At 39.3% G+C, this 15467-nt stretch overlaps 1 protein-coding gene across 4 annotated transcripts in view; it reads left to right on the top strand.

The window, feature by feature from the left end:
- Positions 1-15467, top strand: part of cacna1g (calcium channel, voltage-dependent, T type, alpha 1G subunit) — a 451566-nt gene that overhangs the window by 367708 nt on the left and 68391 nt on the right. For all 4 annotated transcript variants that reach the window (XM_041814821.1, XM_041814822.1, XM_041814823.1 and 1 more), the window contains exons 23-26: positions 9533-9659; positions 11121-11246; positions 11346-11435; positions 11527-11719. In XM_041814821.1, the coding sequence (XP_041670755.1) occupies positions 9533-9659; positions 11121-11246; positions 11346-11435; positions 11527-11719 (536 nt within the window). The remainder of the gene's footprint in view (positions 1-9532; positions 9660-11120; positions 11247-11345; positions 11436-11526; positions 11720-15467) is intronic.

Below are 15467 nucleotides of genomic sequence, written 5' to 3'. Positions count from 1 at the left end.
TCATGCTTCTGGTGGAAATTTAACAACAACTTTTGAGCAGAGAACAAGATGTAGAAGGAGGTGGAGATCACATTTGAGTTAACATCTCTAATAATCTGATGCTTTTAAAACATTTACATCGAGAAGATGTGAAAGGAAAGTTAAACACCTAAGCAACTTTGCATGTTACTGCAACAACCAAGGATTTATCACGGAAACACTTCAGAATAAAAGTACCGAATGAAAATGAGAGTCGTCTCACCACAGAAACAAACTGATCAGGCTTTTACTTTGAAAATCCCAGTGGTGGTTTACCGTTCATGTCATGTCAGCCTGGAATGAGATCTGACTGCAGCTCAGAGCGGAAATGTTTTTCAATCTCTTGAGTTCTGAGCGGACATTCAGCGGCTCTAGACTGATCTATGCTCACATTTATGTTTTGAGGAACAAAATGAATTAATGTGATTACAATCAACAGCGGCTCCCATTGGTTGTGGACGATGGTCACGTCACTGAGAAAACAATTGGCATATGACCAGATTTAAGACATACAGTATGATATTATTAACATGTTTGATATTATTGTAATGCCAAGACTGAGGAAAGACCGCCTGAAAACGACTAAAATCGAGTCTTATAAACATCTTACACCTAACAACTGAGACAACGGGAGAGAGCTGGGACTTTAGCAAGACTCCCCTGATTTTACTCTGACTTTGGAGTTTTGTCTGCAACTTTAGCAAGACTCCCATGATTTTACTCTGACTTTGGAGTTTTGTCTGCAACTTTAGCAAGACTCCCCTGATTTTACTCTGACTTTGGAGTTTTGTCTGCAACTTTAGCAAGACTCCCATGATTTTACTCTGACTTTAGAGTTTTGTCTGCAACTTTAGCAAGACTCCCATGATTTTACTCTGACTTTAGAGTTTTGTCTGCAACTTTAGCAAGACTCCCATGATTTTACTCTGACTTTAGAGTTTTGTCTGCAACTTTAGCAAGACTCCCATGATTTTACTCTGACTTTAGAGTTTTGTCTGCAACTTTAGCAAGACTCCCATGATTTTACTCTGACTTTAGAGTTTTGTCTGCAACTTTAGCAAGACTCCCATGATTTTACTCTGACTTTAGAGTTTTGTCTGCAACTTTAGCAAGACTCCCCTGATTTTACTCTGACTTTGGAGTTTTGTCTGCAACTTTTGCAAGACTCCCCTGATTTTACTCTGACTTTGGAGTTTTGTCTGCAACTTTTGCAAGACTCCCCTGATTTTACTCTGACTTTGGAGTTTTGTCTGCAACTTTAGCAAGACTCCCATGATTTTACTCTGACTTTAGAGTTTTGTCTGCAACTTTAGCAAGACTCCCATGATTTTACTCTGACTTTGGAGTTTTGTCTGCAGCTTTAGCAAGACTCCCATGATTTTACTCTGACTTTGGAGTTTTGTCTGCAGCTTTAGCAAGACTCCCATGATTTTACTCTGACTTTGGAGTTTTGTCTGCAACTTTAGCAAGACTCCCATGATTTTACTCTGACTTTGGAGTTTTGTCTGCAACTTTAGCAAGACTCCCCTGATTTTACTCTGACTTTGGAGTTTTGTCTGCAACTTTAGCAAGACTCCCATGATTTTACTCTGACTTTGGAGTTTTGTCTGCAACTTTAGCAAGACTCCCATGATTTTACTCTGACTTTAGAGTTTTGTCTGCAACTTTAGCAAGACTCCCATGATTTTACTCTGACTTTGGAGTTTTGTCTGCAACTTTAGCAAGACTCCCATGATTTTACTCTGACTTTGGAGTTTTGTCTGCAACTTTAGCAAGATTCCCATGATTTTTTTCCGGCTTTGGAGTTTTATCTGCGACTTTGACATTTGAGGGAAAGTTGGTAGGTGTAAGCCCACCCTTAGATGCGTCATTCATTGTTTCACGCCAGAGGATGTTTTTAGTTCCCCATGTTCATGATTGGCTCCAAGGGTTGACGATTATCTGCAACAATACAGTCGATCTAAAACCTGGCTGAATTTGCAAGTCTGAACTGGCCTTTAGCGCTCCATTAAGACTCTAAAAGCTCCTCTTCACTGCTCCAGTCTGCAGGAAATTGTAGTCACTAAATGACTCCAGTCTAAAATAAAGACTGCTAAACTGGTCTCATCAGTGTCATGGGACTGTTTTGGTTCTCTACAGCATCACATGCTAAGATGCTGCTAACTGTTTGTAGCTTTTAAAACATGAATGTAAACAGTTTCTCAAAAATCAGCTTCTTGGATGGTCTGCTTATTCACAGAGTGGACAGTAATTAAAAAACTATAATAAGAACTTTTATCCCTTGTGTACTTCTTTGTAAACTCCCCTGTGAGCTAGATTCTCAGAAATGGTTTTATTTGTTTTGACCAATTTAATAAAAAATCGTGCTGATCAGTTGGTGACTGTATATAACATTAATCAGAAGCAGAGTTTCAGCTTAGGATTCAGCATCTACCCTGGAAATTCACCTTTAGACCGTAATGGACCGGGCTCGGAGCGAGGATAGACCCCCACCCCCCTTCCAGCTGTACCATTATCAGCCACGCCATTCAGTCTGTGCTGCTTCTGTTTTGATTATGAGCTGTGATGTGATAACCATTCAATGTAGACTAACCACGGGCTTGCTGACTGATCTAGGCAAGAGCACTACATTACCCACAATCCTAGTTTTACAACTACATCTCTGACTGGTTGAGCCCTCTTTAAAGTCCTGTTACTGCTGCTATTAGTGAAGTTAGTATTTTTATCTTTTTTACAAAGCAGAGTTTAAATGGGGAAATAATGTTCATGTAGAAGTTTATATATTATCGACTTCATTTTAAGATAAACATGGTTCCTTCACGATCTTGTATGCCAGCACTATTACCATAACCCTATGGTCTGATTGGTTTAGCCCACCTTTCCTGCAAAACTTCTGCTTCTAATAGTGAATTTAGAGTGGTTTCTTTTTAACCGAACACTTTTTATAAAGAGAAACAGAAGACACAAGCTGGTATGGTATCAAGCTTACAGCGATGTCTGATTGGTGGAGTGATCCACAGACTCCTGCTGTTGTCTGTAACTAGTGAGGTCACAGTCATGCTAAAAGTGGGCGGTAACTGTCGCGACTGCAGGCTCCAAATACATCAACCTGCAGAGATAGCCCACTATGTTTTCTTTGTTTTTGTTCTTTTTGTAACACAGAATGTAGAATTTAAACATTTTGGAATCAAATGCTGAGATTTGGACCCTGACTGATCAACAGTACCACTAAATACCCACATAAAGGTACACTTGTTCTCGAGATAAAGGTTTTTACCTTTGATTACCAGAGCATCCAGTGCAGGCATCACCAACCCCAGACTGTCCTTTAAAAGCTGACTAAAATGACAGCAAACATGAAAACAACTTCAGCCCAAAGAACAGACATGTCAACAAACAATGCCAGCTTTGTTGCAGCCACAGAAGCGCCTTTTTCATGTTCACCCAGCATTCTCTTTGAGGTTTTTGTTGTTTCACATGCTAGGACGTCCAGCAGAGGACTGGGAACTTCTCCAAGTTTGTTTTTCTTCTGAAGTTACATTTGATCATTTTGGTGTCTTATCTCTTTTCTGTGGAACTGCTGCTGCAACAAAAGTGGCTGTGTGGAAGGCCTGGGCAGCGTGGCCTAAATATCATACCATGGTATTTATCATTACCCTTCATGGTGACGGTGTTATATCACAGTGTTGTAAAATTTAAAAGAAATGACACATTTGATGTTTAATTCACGTTACAATCCTCCTTCTGCTCCTATATATATATATCTATAGATATATATATAGATATATATATATATCTATAGATATATATATATATATAAATTACAGAATATATATATATTCTGATGTGGACGTTCATAATAAAAGCATTTGAGAAAAATAACAACTACAGGCTTTTATTGTGAAGAGCTTGATAGAGTTACTGCTTCCTCTCTGACCTCATTTAACCCCACAGACTGCTTCTTTGACTTGATATGGACTTAGAACAAGAAAGTCGTGAGCTGAAGCACACGTTTAAACAGCTGTTTCAGCTGGTATAAGATGGGTCGCAGCAGCGCTGGGCTCAGGACAAACCGACACAAATGCAGCCCGCGGCGTCAGGGGCATTGCACAGGGGGGAAAAAGGGTACTGATTACCTGGGCCCACAGTAGGGAGGGGCCTTTGAGGAGCCTACAATTAAAAGTATGTTTTTCTCTCTTTTTTCTGAGTAATTAGTGTTATTATTCAACAAAAGCAACAAAATGAATGGGTCAACAGACTGAAATTTGTATCAAGTAGGGTAAAATAAATACGGGGGGGGGGGGCCTCAACTCCTCCCTTAAAAATGTCCAAATGGTATAGTCAAGCGCTGCTAAATAATGTAAGTACATTTAATTTGACCACAGTAAAAATATTGCTCATAAATGGAGAAATTACGCTTCAAAAATACATTTAAAAAGCATATATATTTTTAAAAAATGATGCAACATTTGTTCTTTGGCTAGCCAGTAGAGTGGGGCTCTGTGTGATATTCTTTCTGGGCGCCCAAAATTCCTAGTTACGCCCCTGCGCGGCGTGTGTTAAAGTGCCAGACAGGCCCACAGAAACGCTGTGCAGAGTGAACAAACTCGCTGCATGTTGCAGTTATTACAGCCATCAAACTCAGAGGAAAGAGCACGTTTAACCAGTTTACTGTGCTTAACTACAGCGGCGTGAGTGGTGACGTTGAGTTACCTAAAGTCAGTACTGTCCTCACGTCTGTGGTGTCCCCTGTTTGGTATAGCCCTCCTAAAAGTAGGCGTCAGTCTTATCCAGCATACCACACGGCTGGCACACCTTTATAACCCATAAAGTTTCTGTGTTAGTTTCATTATCAGCTTGTTATATCAGCTTGTCTCTGTTTCCCCTCTGGCATGTGGAGTTCACACAGTCAGCAGCACCATCATCAGATTCTCACGCGTCTCTCCATGTGTCTGTCTGAATATTGCCGTCCCGGGCAGGTGACTCTGGAGTCTGAATGTGTTTCTTCTGCAAGCGCCTGTTGTTTGCTCTCATTAGAGATATTAATGATGGGATTAGCATGCACCAGAGACGATGGTCAACAGGGGTGTGTTTGTCTGTGCGCGAGACAGAATGATGGACTCACACACACCTCTGCAGCCATTCATCAAGCCCACATCCTGGGCTGAGGGCTGGCCTCAGGCGTGGCCCAGAGGTATAGACCCTGTGTCAGCGTGTGGCACTTTAATGTCACCTAATAGCACCCACGCCTTATCAACAATTCAGCTTCCACTGCAGCGTGTTCATTTATGGTACCCTCCCAGACTAAGGTAGGCTGATTTAAACAGCGCTGTGGTGTTTGTGAGGTCACGGCGGCCAGCAGCTTTGTTTATTGATAAATCCCCCGTGCTGTTGTCCCTGTCAGCTCAGTCTGTGAGCTCATCTGTCACTCCACGATGATGTAATTACACCCAGGCTTCCATTGGGTTGTTTATGTGCCTAAACACTTGTGTTTACATTTTTATTTCCCCCATGCCTTGTTTGTGACAGCCAATTAAATTATCCCATAATTACCATTCTTCAAAACATTTGGATTATATTTGTGCGATACTACAATTCAATGGCTTCAATTTAAAACAGCATTCCACTCATTTAGCTCTCAGTGCACCGACAGGAAGTGAAATCTGACAGCTGAGGACAAAGCCAGGCTGAAAAAGAAGGAAAATTACACATAAAAGTAAAAACAGAAAGCCACAGCCTTGTTTTTATTCCTTTCATCCTGCATCATTTACCTATTTCTCCTCTCTGCATCGCTTCATTACTGCTTAACTTGTTGTTCTCTTTCCCAAGTGTAAGGAATGTGCTAGATGAGAGAGACAGGTGGTGCATGTGCAGGTGTGATGTCTCAGAGCAGACTACTTCCTGCTCCTTTGTATAGCCCACAGAATGAGGGCATGCTGTATGGAATTATGCAGGGAGGCAGATTGGATAAAACCTGTCCTAACTTTTCTCCTCCTAGCTCCTCCTCATGTTTGTTTGTTTTTATGTCAAATAAACTTATTAGATTTCATGATGAGGTGCAGTGGGATATCAGTACATGGAGTCAGAGCAGCATCTACCATGACTGAGTCTGATATCGACCTGGAAATCACCGTGGAAGATTCAGCCTCTTTGAATTGTTTAATCCAGGGGTGTCAAACTCAATAGCAGGGGCCACAATCTGGATTTAGGTCTAACCTGAGGGCCGAACAGGGTCAACATTTAACCAAAAACTGTCAGCCTCATTTTCACAATAAATTATGGGAAGTCAAAAACAACTTAGCTCTGATGATAAACACCACAAACATCAACATAAAAAAGTAAAAATGAAAAGTTTAAAGGCTCAAAATCTGAAGTAAAAAGGCAAACGTATTAGTTCAAAAAGTCAAAAAAACACAAAATAAAAAGAAAAATAGAATAGAAAAAATAATATGTAAGGCAGAAATATGAGACTTAAAGTCAAAATCATGAATGTAAAAGATCAAAATATGAGACTAAATTGGAAATTTAAAAGGAGAAATATGAGAATATGAAATTAAAAGTTGTGAGTTTAGAAGATCAAAATATGATATACAGTTCAAAATCATGAATTTTAAAGCTCAAAAATATGACATAAAATTCAAAATCCTGAGTTTTGAAGCTCAAAATATGAGGTAAAATTCAAAATCGTGAGTTTTAAAGGCCAAAATATGAGGTAAAATTCAAAATCATGAGTTTTACAGGCCAAAATGTAAGGTAAAATTCAAAATCATGAGTTTTGAAGCTCAAAATATGAGGTAAAATTCAAAATCATGAGTTTTACAGGCCAAAATGTAAGGTAAAATTCAAAATCATGAGTTTTAAAGCTCAAAATATGAGGTAAAATTCAAAATCATGAGTTTTAAAGGCCAAAATATGAGGTAAAATTCAAAATCATGAGTTTTAAAGGCCAAAATATGACATAAAATTCAAAATCATGATTTTTTCAGGCCAAAATATGACATAATATTCAAAATCATGAGTTTTACAGGCCAAAATATAAGGTAAAATTCAAAATCATGAGTTTTAAAGGCCAAAATATGAGATAAAACTCAAAATCATGAGTTTTAAAGCTCAAAATATAAGGTAAAATTCAAAATCATGAGTTTTAAAGGCCAAAATATGAGGTCAAATTCAAAATCACGACATTAATTCACTGCATTCTCCAATATATATGAACGTAAGCGTAGCTCCTTCTAGAGCCGCTGCATGTCCGCTCAGAGCTGAAGAGATGAAGTCAGATCTCATTCCAGGCTGTCATGACAGGTAGGGTAAACAACCACAAGGATTTTCAAAATAAAAGCCCAATCACTGTGTTTGCATTGTGAGACGATTCACGTTTCAAGTGTTTCTGATAGTTCCTCAGTTGTTGCACTAACATAAAAAGTTGCTTCTGTCTTTAACTTTCCTTTCGTTTCTGCTCGATGTAAATGATTTTAAAACATCTGATTATAAAAGACTCAAATATGATCTCCATCTCCTTCTACATCTTGTTCTCTGCTCAGAAATTGTTGTTGTGCATTTCCACTAGTTGCATGATGGGAAATAATCTCAGAATGAATCGTATTGTAGTTAGTGACCCACAGTCTTTTCAAAATCTCAGTCAGAGACTAAAAACTCAACGGCTTGCTGACAGATGGTCTTTAGACGTGAGAGGGTCTCAGTTGTCAGTCTGTTTAGAGCCTTTTAAGAGTTTTAGTGAAGTCCTCTGGTTTACGGCTGGCATTAGATGTTTCAAACAAATTTTAGTGTTAGTGAAAAATGAGCCTAGCAAAAACAAATTGCCTCTTTTTAAATGATGAATTCATTTATGCAAGGAAGAAGCCCTCCAAACCTACAAGACCCAATGTGAAAAAGCCATCCCCTCCTAATCCTAATAGCTGGTTGTTTCAACCTTGGTGGCAACAACTGCAAGCAAGCAATCGGAGCAACCTGGGCTTCCTAAAACCCCAGCAGGACCACGGACTGATCGGCTCCATGACATGTGGAATAGAAGCAGGAATTTCTGCAAAAGGAGCTCCAACCAATTACTGAGTGCATAAATGAGAATACATTTCCAGAAGGTCAGCATCTCTGCATTATAAATCCTTTTTTATAGACTGATATTCGTGATATTCTAATATTTTGAGAGTGGATTTTTGTGAGCTGTAATCATGAAGAAAGTCTTGGAGTGTTTCTCTGAGTATGAGATGAAATTTCTTGGATTGAATCACAGGATTTTTCATGATATTCTATGTATTTTAGATGCACCTGTTCATGTTGTTATTGTGCAGCTGGCTGTTAATAAAAGAGCCTGTGTGGTATATGGCATTTATCGTATATGAGGGACTTTTTCTAAATTATTATTGTTATTATTTATTTAGCTTGTGCATCCAAAAGCAGATAGCGTTCATCACCATTCAGCTAAAAAATCAAACGAAATATTGCATTATTTGTTTTTATCACTCTGTCTTTGTTCAGGCTGCAGAATCCAAACGAAACCTCTTCCTCATTAACAGTCTGATTAGAAACTCTTTCTGCTATTAAGCTACTTTTTCATTTTCCAGTAGATCCAGAGCAGAGGATGTTGAAATGAATAACTCATCAAAGGTTAAAACACCACATAAAAATGTTAATGTTTGTTTACCACATTAATTATTCTCTTAATTTATCTCTTAACTACCGTCCTGATCTGGGCCTTTGTTGAGGAATTCATGTTGTCTTCCCAGTGTTACTGCATTGATCTCAAAGAACACACATGCATGAGCAGCTCCTAAACAACAGCGCCCTCCTTAGCTCGTCCGTGGTACTGCATCCTAGTCTGGTTTCTAGAGAGGCAGTGAGCTGCGGAGTAATGAGGTGTAGCCATCAGCTCGTTTTTCTCTGATCAGGCCTATTGATCAGCAGCCTTGGTCGGCCCTGCCCTTTTATTATCTCGTGTTTCCTGTTAATGTGCTATCGACTATTCCTTCACTCAGGTGTCTCCTTAGAAAAAAGCTCAAAGACAGAGCAGGGCAGATGGTCATCTTAGCCTTAGATATCATGGCATAGAGATGAGCCTTGACTGTGTGTCTCATCTGTGTGTGCATCTGCGTATAGAGAGTGTGTGTGTGTGTTTATGAACTATGTGTGTCTGTTTTACTCTCAGCAGAAGCTCAGCTGCAGTGCGGCGCTGAGCGCCATGCTAGCACTAATTAAACATCCTCGTCACTTTATTGCCTTAATTAGACGTGTCTGTTTACTTGACCACACGTAGGAAATAAAGCAGAAAAAGGTGTGTGTTAGGTTTTTGTTGTAAATCAGAGGTAATCAGAGAAAAGAAGGTGTATGTGTGTTAGGGCCTGAGGGTGTATTGGGGTTGCGGGTTGCAGTGCTGCAGGCGTTTCTGCTCCATCTGGTGTGAGCGCTGCTGTAATTGACCCGAGGGTTCTCTGCACCAGCACTCAAACACAACCTGACACGACACTGATATCCTGTTGTACTGTATGCTGGCTTCCAGGGTGATAAGCAGAGCCCCGGGACTGAAGCTGGTCGTGGAGACCCTCATGTCATCGCTGAAGCCCATCGGTAACATCGTGGTCATCTGCTGCGCCTTCTTCATCATCTTTGGCATCCTGGGAGTGCAGGTGAGAGAAACTAAAATGTTAAATCACAACCAAGACACACGCCTTTTCATACAAATATAGACATTAACACATAAGAGAAAAAATCATAAGGGGGGTCAAGGTGAATTGAGTTAATAGCGATTAAGAAAGGTCTGCAGGTGGTGCACTAATGCATTTTAATCACAATTGATCTCATGCTTTACTGTCCTTTCAAATGTCTGTATAATAATGAGTATCCCTGGACTTCGTGTGTACATGCAGTCCTACATGTTTATTAAATGTAGCTGGGATATTAACTGTATTTTCACAGAATAAGCACTTTGAAGCTGCCTCTTACCGAATGCCCTATTCGCATGGGATTAATATTACCTTGGGTCTCTGTTAATTTGTATTTAGAGAACATCTGTGTTTTTAATCCTGAGCAAATCAACCATGTGTGTAAGTAAGAATTTCAGTTCAGTGGATGGATGGATTCACCTGTTTTTGTGTTTCTCACTTGCGAATCCATCTTGCAAAGCTCTTATCTGAACTGTTTGGGCCCGGTTAGAAAGTGACAGGACCAATCAGCAACCAGGGGCAGTACTTTCAGGTGCCGTGGAGTCGTGACGTAACCAAGTAGCGAGAAGAGGCCGGTGCAGTTATGGTGGGAGAGAGTAGCATGGATCTGCTAAAGTGCCAGTTTTATCAGAACTTGACAACATTTCTTTGTTAAAAGAAGAACAAAGAACAGCAGTGAGTTGTTTCCTTTTCAAAAAAACAAAAGTAGAGTACTGACATGTCTACAGTCGCCATGGTTCATGTTATGCAGCTCTCTATGGAGTTTACTCCTTGGTAGCAGCTACGTCACGTGTTTTGTTGCTCTGATTGGCCTGTAAAGATATGACAGACAGAATGTTCATCCAATCACCCTGTGAGTTTATTCTCAAAGACTCTGCCCTTTCCCAAACACGTCTGTGGGAGGTGTGCCAGGTTAGCACCCTGATGCTTTCCTGCAGAAACGTCTGTGACTATTTCACTAATCCAGTGTGAATCCACCGCACCAATCACTGATGTCAGAGGGTAATTTACAAATTATCAGAGGTCCAGAGGTAATACTAATCCTGTGCAAATAGTAATAAAGTCATGGTTTCAGACCACACTGGAGCAGCAGTGCAGCGCTCATTAAAAGAATAAATCTAAAGGTCAAGTTCATGAAATAAATCTCTTTGCATGTGACTGCTTAGTCGAAACACTGGTAAGTATTTCCTTTTGTTGTATGGACTTTAAATTTGTTTGGAAACAAATAATTGATTCCTAAATATGCAGCTATAATGTACAAAAACAGTTCTGAGTCATTGCAATCTTAAAAGTTCATATTTGAAACACCTATCTTGTAGTCGGCCGACTGATTCCTTCATTTTTCTGTAAAACTTTCCTCACATTGTGCACATTTGTTTTTTGCATCACCTACTGTACATTTAAAGTCTGTGATTTTCTCTGCAGCTCTTCAAAGGGAAGTTCTTCGTTTGTCAAGGAGAAGATGTGAGGAATATAACCAACAAGTCGGACTGCCTTCAGGCCAACCATAAATGGGTCAGACACAAATACAACTTTGACAACCTGGGACAGGTGATGCTTCACAAACACTGGGAATTCAAGCTTTTCTTGTAATAGTAATGCCTTAGTCCAGTTTGTAATATTTCCCATCCTTTTTCTCCTCCTCTTCAGGCCCTGATGTCTCTGTTTGTTCTGGCATCCAAAGATGGCTGGGTTGATATTATGTATGACGGTCTGGATGCTGTAGGAGTTGATCAACAGGTAATCATAGTTATTTTTATTATTGCAATAATTAAAGGCCATCCAGAATGATGTAAAAACACTGCTAACGCTCTGATCCTGTTTGTTTCAGCCAATAATGAACTACAACCCATGGATGCTGCTCTACTTCATCTCCTTCCTGCTGATCGTGGCCTTCTTCGTGCTCAACATGTTCGTCGGTGTCGTGGTGGAGAACTTCCACAAGTGTCGGCGCCACCAGGAGGCGGAGGAAGCAAAGCGCAGGGAGGAGAAGAGACTGAAACGCATGGAGAAAAAGAGAAGGAGTAAGGAGAAGGAGCTGGCTGGTCGGTAGTCTTTCCACATCTTTCTGAGTCCTGCTTGATTTGAGCCTGAGCCTTTTTTTTTCTGTTTGCTTTTTTTTTTTTTTGATTTGGTTTGGCCGAGTTCTGAGAAAAAGCAATAAGTGAGCTGATACCAACTACAGTTGCTACTCTGCGGTAGAACCCTCCCTCTTCGTCGACCATCCTTTCCTCGTAGGCCCTCCAGCGGGGTTTTTGTTGCAGTGCAGCGGTGAGCCGTTCCGACTCTGCAAACTCTGCTGCAGACTGTGGAGGCTCTTCATCGACGCCGGCATCATTTTGATCACGTTGGGTGTTGAAAAAAGCTTCCACAATCGGCCGGTTTTCAGAGCGAGGACAGCTGACTGCTGGTGTTAGCCCCTTTCATTCCCCTTCTCCCTTACCTTGCTTGGTCTACCGCAGACGCGGTGCTTGGGATGGCCCCTTTGAGCATGACCAGTGAGTGCCGACAGACGGGGCTTGCATGGTAGTGAACAGAGCTAGAGGGAGAGGGAGTTGTTGATCTTTCATTCACCCTAAACCAAAAAAAAAGACAACCCCTCTCCCTTCCCCTCTTCTGCATGTGGTTTAGTACAGCCGCAGGGGCAGGAGTAGAGTTCCCCCTCGTTGTCCTGTAGCTTAGATCTAATATCACTTCTGCTGATTTGAAAGAGATAGCTTCTCCCTGCCTGTTTCCCTCCCCTCCGGCTGTATAGGATTTGGTGACAAACTGCTTGGTTTGTTTTTTAGTCTTTCCACTGCCTCCTTATGCTAAAAGACGGGAGCACTAGCACCTGCTAGAATCAGACTTTTGGAACATGTCGTGGGCGTACTTTTTTACCCACTTCACCCAAACGAACTTTCTTTTTTCATACAAACAAGGAGCAGTGGACACTGTTGATTTCCTTAAGCTGACATGAATCTCCTTGTGGCTGATGATGATTTTACTCAGAGATATGAATGTTTCCGTTGAACTCTTGAGAAATACAGATGGAAACAGATTTTCCTTTTCCAGGAGGCTTCTTCAAGGGATGTAAAAAGTCAAGACTCTCCCAGATCCCTGCACATTCGCCACATGTACACTTTTTTATCTCAAGAGACTCTTCTTGTCTTCAAAGCACACGAAACTCCAAGTTCCCTTTTTGGAGATTTTGCTGGAGAGTTTGTCTCCCTTTTTTTCTTGGGTTGGTTTTTTGGCAAGAAACTGTAGTTTTTTTACTCACAGTGCTGTGTAGTGTCAGGAACTGGCTAGATTCAGGGTTGACTCAGAAAGGAAGTTAAAGTTTTGGTGTAGACCAGGGGTGTCAAACTCAAGGCCCGGGGCCCAAATCCGGCCCATGGTACAGTTATACCCGGCCAACCAGTATGAGGTCTGCAGATTTCATCCAGTATAAAAATGTAAACTTAACCTTGATGCTTGAAAATATCCTTGTTAAGTCATAAAAATTAAAAAGAGTAAAGAGTTAAAATAAACTGAAAAAAGTCAGGAATGTGGGGAAAAAAGGGTTTTCATTTCATTTTTTCTCATTTGCATTTCAAAATAATGACTTAAAGTTATGGTTTTGACTTTTTATATCATAATTTGATCTTTTCAAGCCATAGTTTTGACTTTTATCTCATATTTTGACCATTTATAGCCACAATTTTAATTTTTAAGTCATATTTTCGACATTTTCAACTCCTAAATTTTAATCTCAAATATTGACCTTTCCAATTCAAATTGTTATTTTTTTCTCTTCTTTTGAGCCTTTAATCATTGTTTTGAATTTTATCTCATAATTTGATCTTTTAAACTCATTATTTTTTAACTGTGATTTCATTTTGATTTCAAATCTTACATTTTTATCTCATATTTTGACATTAAAATTTTATCTCATATTTTCACCTTCTAAACTCTTGATTTAGAATTTTTTCCTCATATCTTTACCTTTTCAACTCCTAAATATAACTTTTTAATCCCAAATATTGACCTTTTAAATTCAAATTGTTAAATTTTTTATCTCTTCTTTTGACCCTTAAGCTCATTGTTTTGAATTTAATCTTGTGTTTTGGCCTTTTAAACTAATGACTTTTAATTGTGTCTCATATTTTGACCTTTTAAACAAATGATTATTTAATTTTATCTAATATTTTAAAATTTTAAACTTAAAATTATGAATATTATCTCATATTTTGACATTAAAAACTCAGTATTTTTTAATTGTAACTCATATTTTCACCTTCTAAACTCTTTAGATTTTTTTATCTCAAATATTGATCTTTTCAACTCCTAAATATAACTTTTAATCCCAAATATTGACCTTTTCAATTCAAATTGTTAAATTTTTTTATCTCTCCTTTAAAAACTCATTGTTTTCAATTTATCTCAAATTTTGACCTTTTAATTTAATGATTATATATTTTAATTGATATTTTGAATTTTAAACTTAAAATTGTGACTATTATCCCAATTTTGACCTTTTAAACTACGATTTTATAATTTTATCTAATATTTTGACTTTTCAAACTTAAAATTATGAATATTATCTCATATTTTGACATTTTAAACTTAAAATTGTGAATATTATCTCTTATTTGGACCTTTTAAACTGATAATTTTTTATTTGTATCTTAAATTTTGGCTTTTTAAACTAATGATTATATAATTTTATCTGATATTTTGACATTTTAAACTCCAAATTATGAATATTATCTCATATTTTGACCTTTTAAATTGATGAATTTTAAATTGTATCTCAAATTGTGCTGCTTTTAAATTTGTGATTTTGAATTTTATTTAGTCCTTTAAAAATGTTAACTTTATTTTTTTACTTTTTTTAGCTCTCAAAATCATTTATCATCAATGATCTGTTGTTTTCCTATAATTTGTCAGCGGGGAAGAGTAGGATGACAGTTTATGGGAAGTTTTGACTCAGTTAGGCCCTCAGGTTAGACCCTAATTCAGAATCCGGCCCCTGCTGTGATTGAGTCTGACATCCCTGGTGTAGACAGAGACAGCTCACTGGTGTTAAACGTCTTTAACTGTCCAAAAGTGTTCCAAAGAAGTGGACTCAGAATCACTGGAAAGACAAAATCCTAGGAACATAAACCAGCTTAATCTTTCATCGCTTCCTTCTAGCCTTACTCCATCCCTCTTTCCCTCTTTCTCTCTCTTTGACTCTCTCAGACTATCAGCCATCCTTCCTTCCTTGCTGTCCTCTGCTTCTCTCTGACTAACACGGTCTCATTCCTCTAGATTTATTGGTTCCGGGGGTGAGTTGGGCCCTTTCTGACGGAACACTTAAAGGTACAGAGTTTCCAGCATGTTCTGTGTGTCCCTTTAAATCCTACACCACCACCGACCACGACTACCCACCATGGTGGCTAGGGTTCTAAGTTCTATGATCACGGGAGGTAGGGCCCCATTCCGCGTTCCCGCCCCCCTGCCTCTCTCCCATCAGCTCTCAGTCCTCTGGACATGCTGTTACCTGTTTTCTCTGTCGTGGCTTTGTCTTTCACAGCTCTACTGCACCATCTGCGATCCATCCACTGTCAAAAGCACTGCACCGCAGCTCCACCACCACAGAAGAAGACTCTTGTTAGGGCAGGGTGCTAGGGAACAGGCATGCTGAGACCGGGGAGCCAGTGGCGTTCTTTATGTGGGCGTTTAAATGCAAATCCATTGTTTTACACCTTTTTCTTTGTATGGATTACCTGTGGCTCTGAAAAATACCGATCAAGCTGTAGCTTTAGT

The sequence above is a fragment of the Cheilinus undulatus genome, linkage group 20, assembly GCF_018320785.1.
Source record: "Cheilinus undulatus linkage group 20, ASM1832078v1, whole genome shotgun sequence".
NCBI classification, from domain to species: Eukaryota; Metazoa; Chordata; class Actinopteri; order Labriformes; family Labridae; genus Cheilinus; species Cheilinus undulatus.
This window is presented reverse-complemented; position numbering and strand designations above follow the sequence as displayed.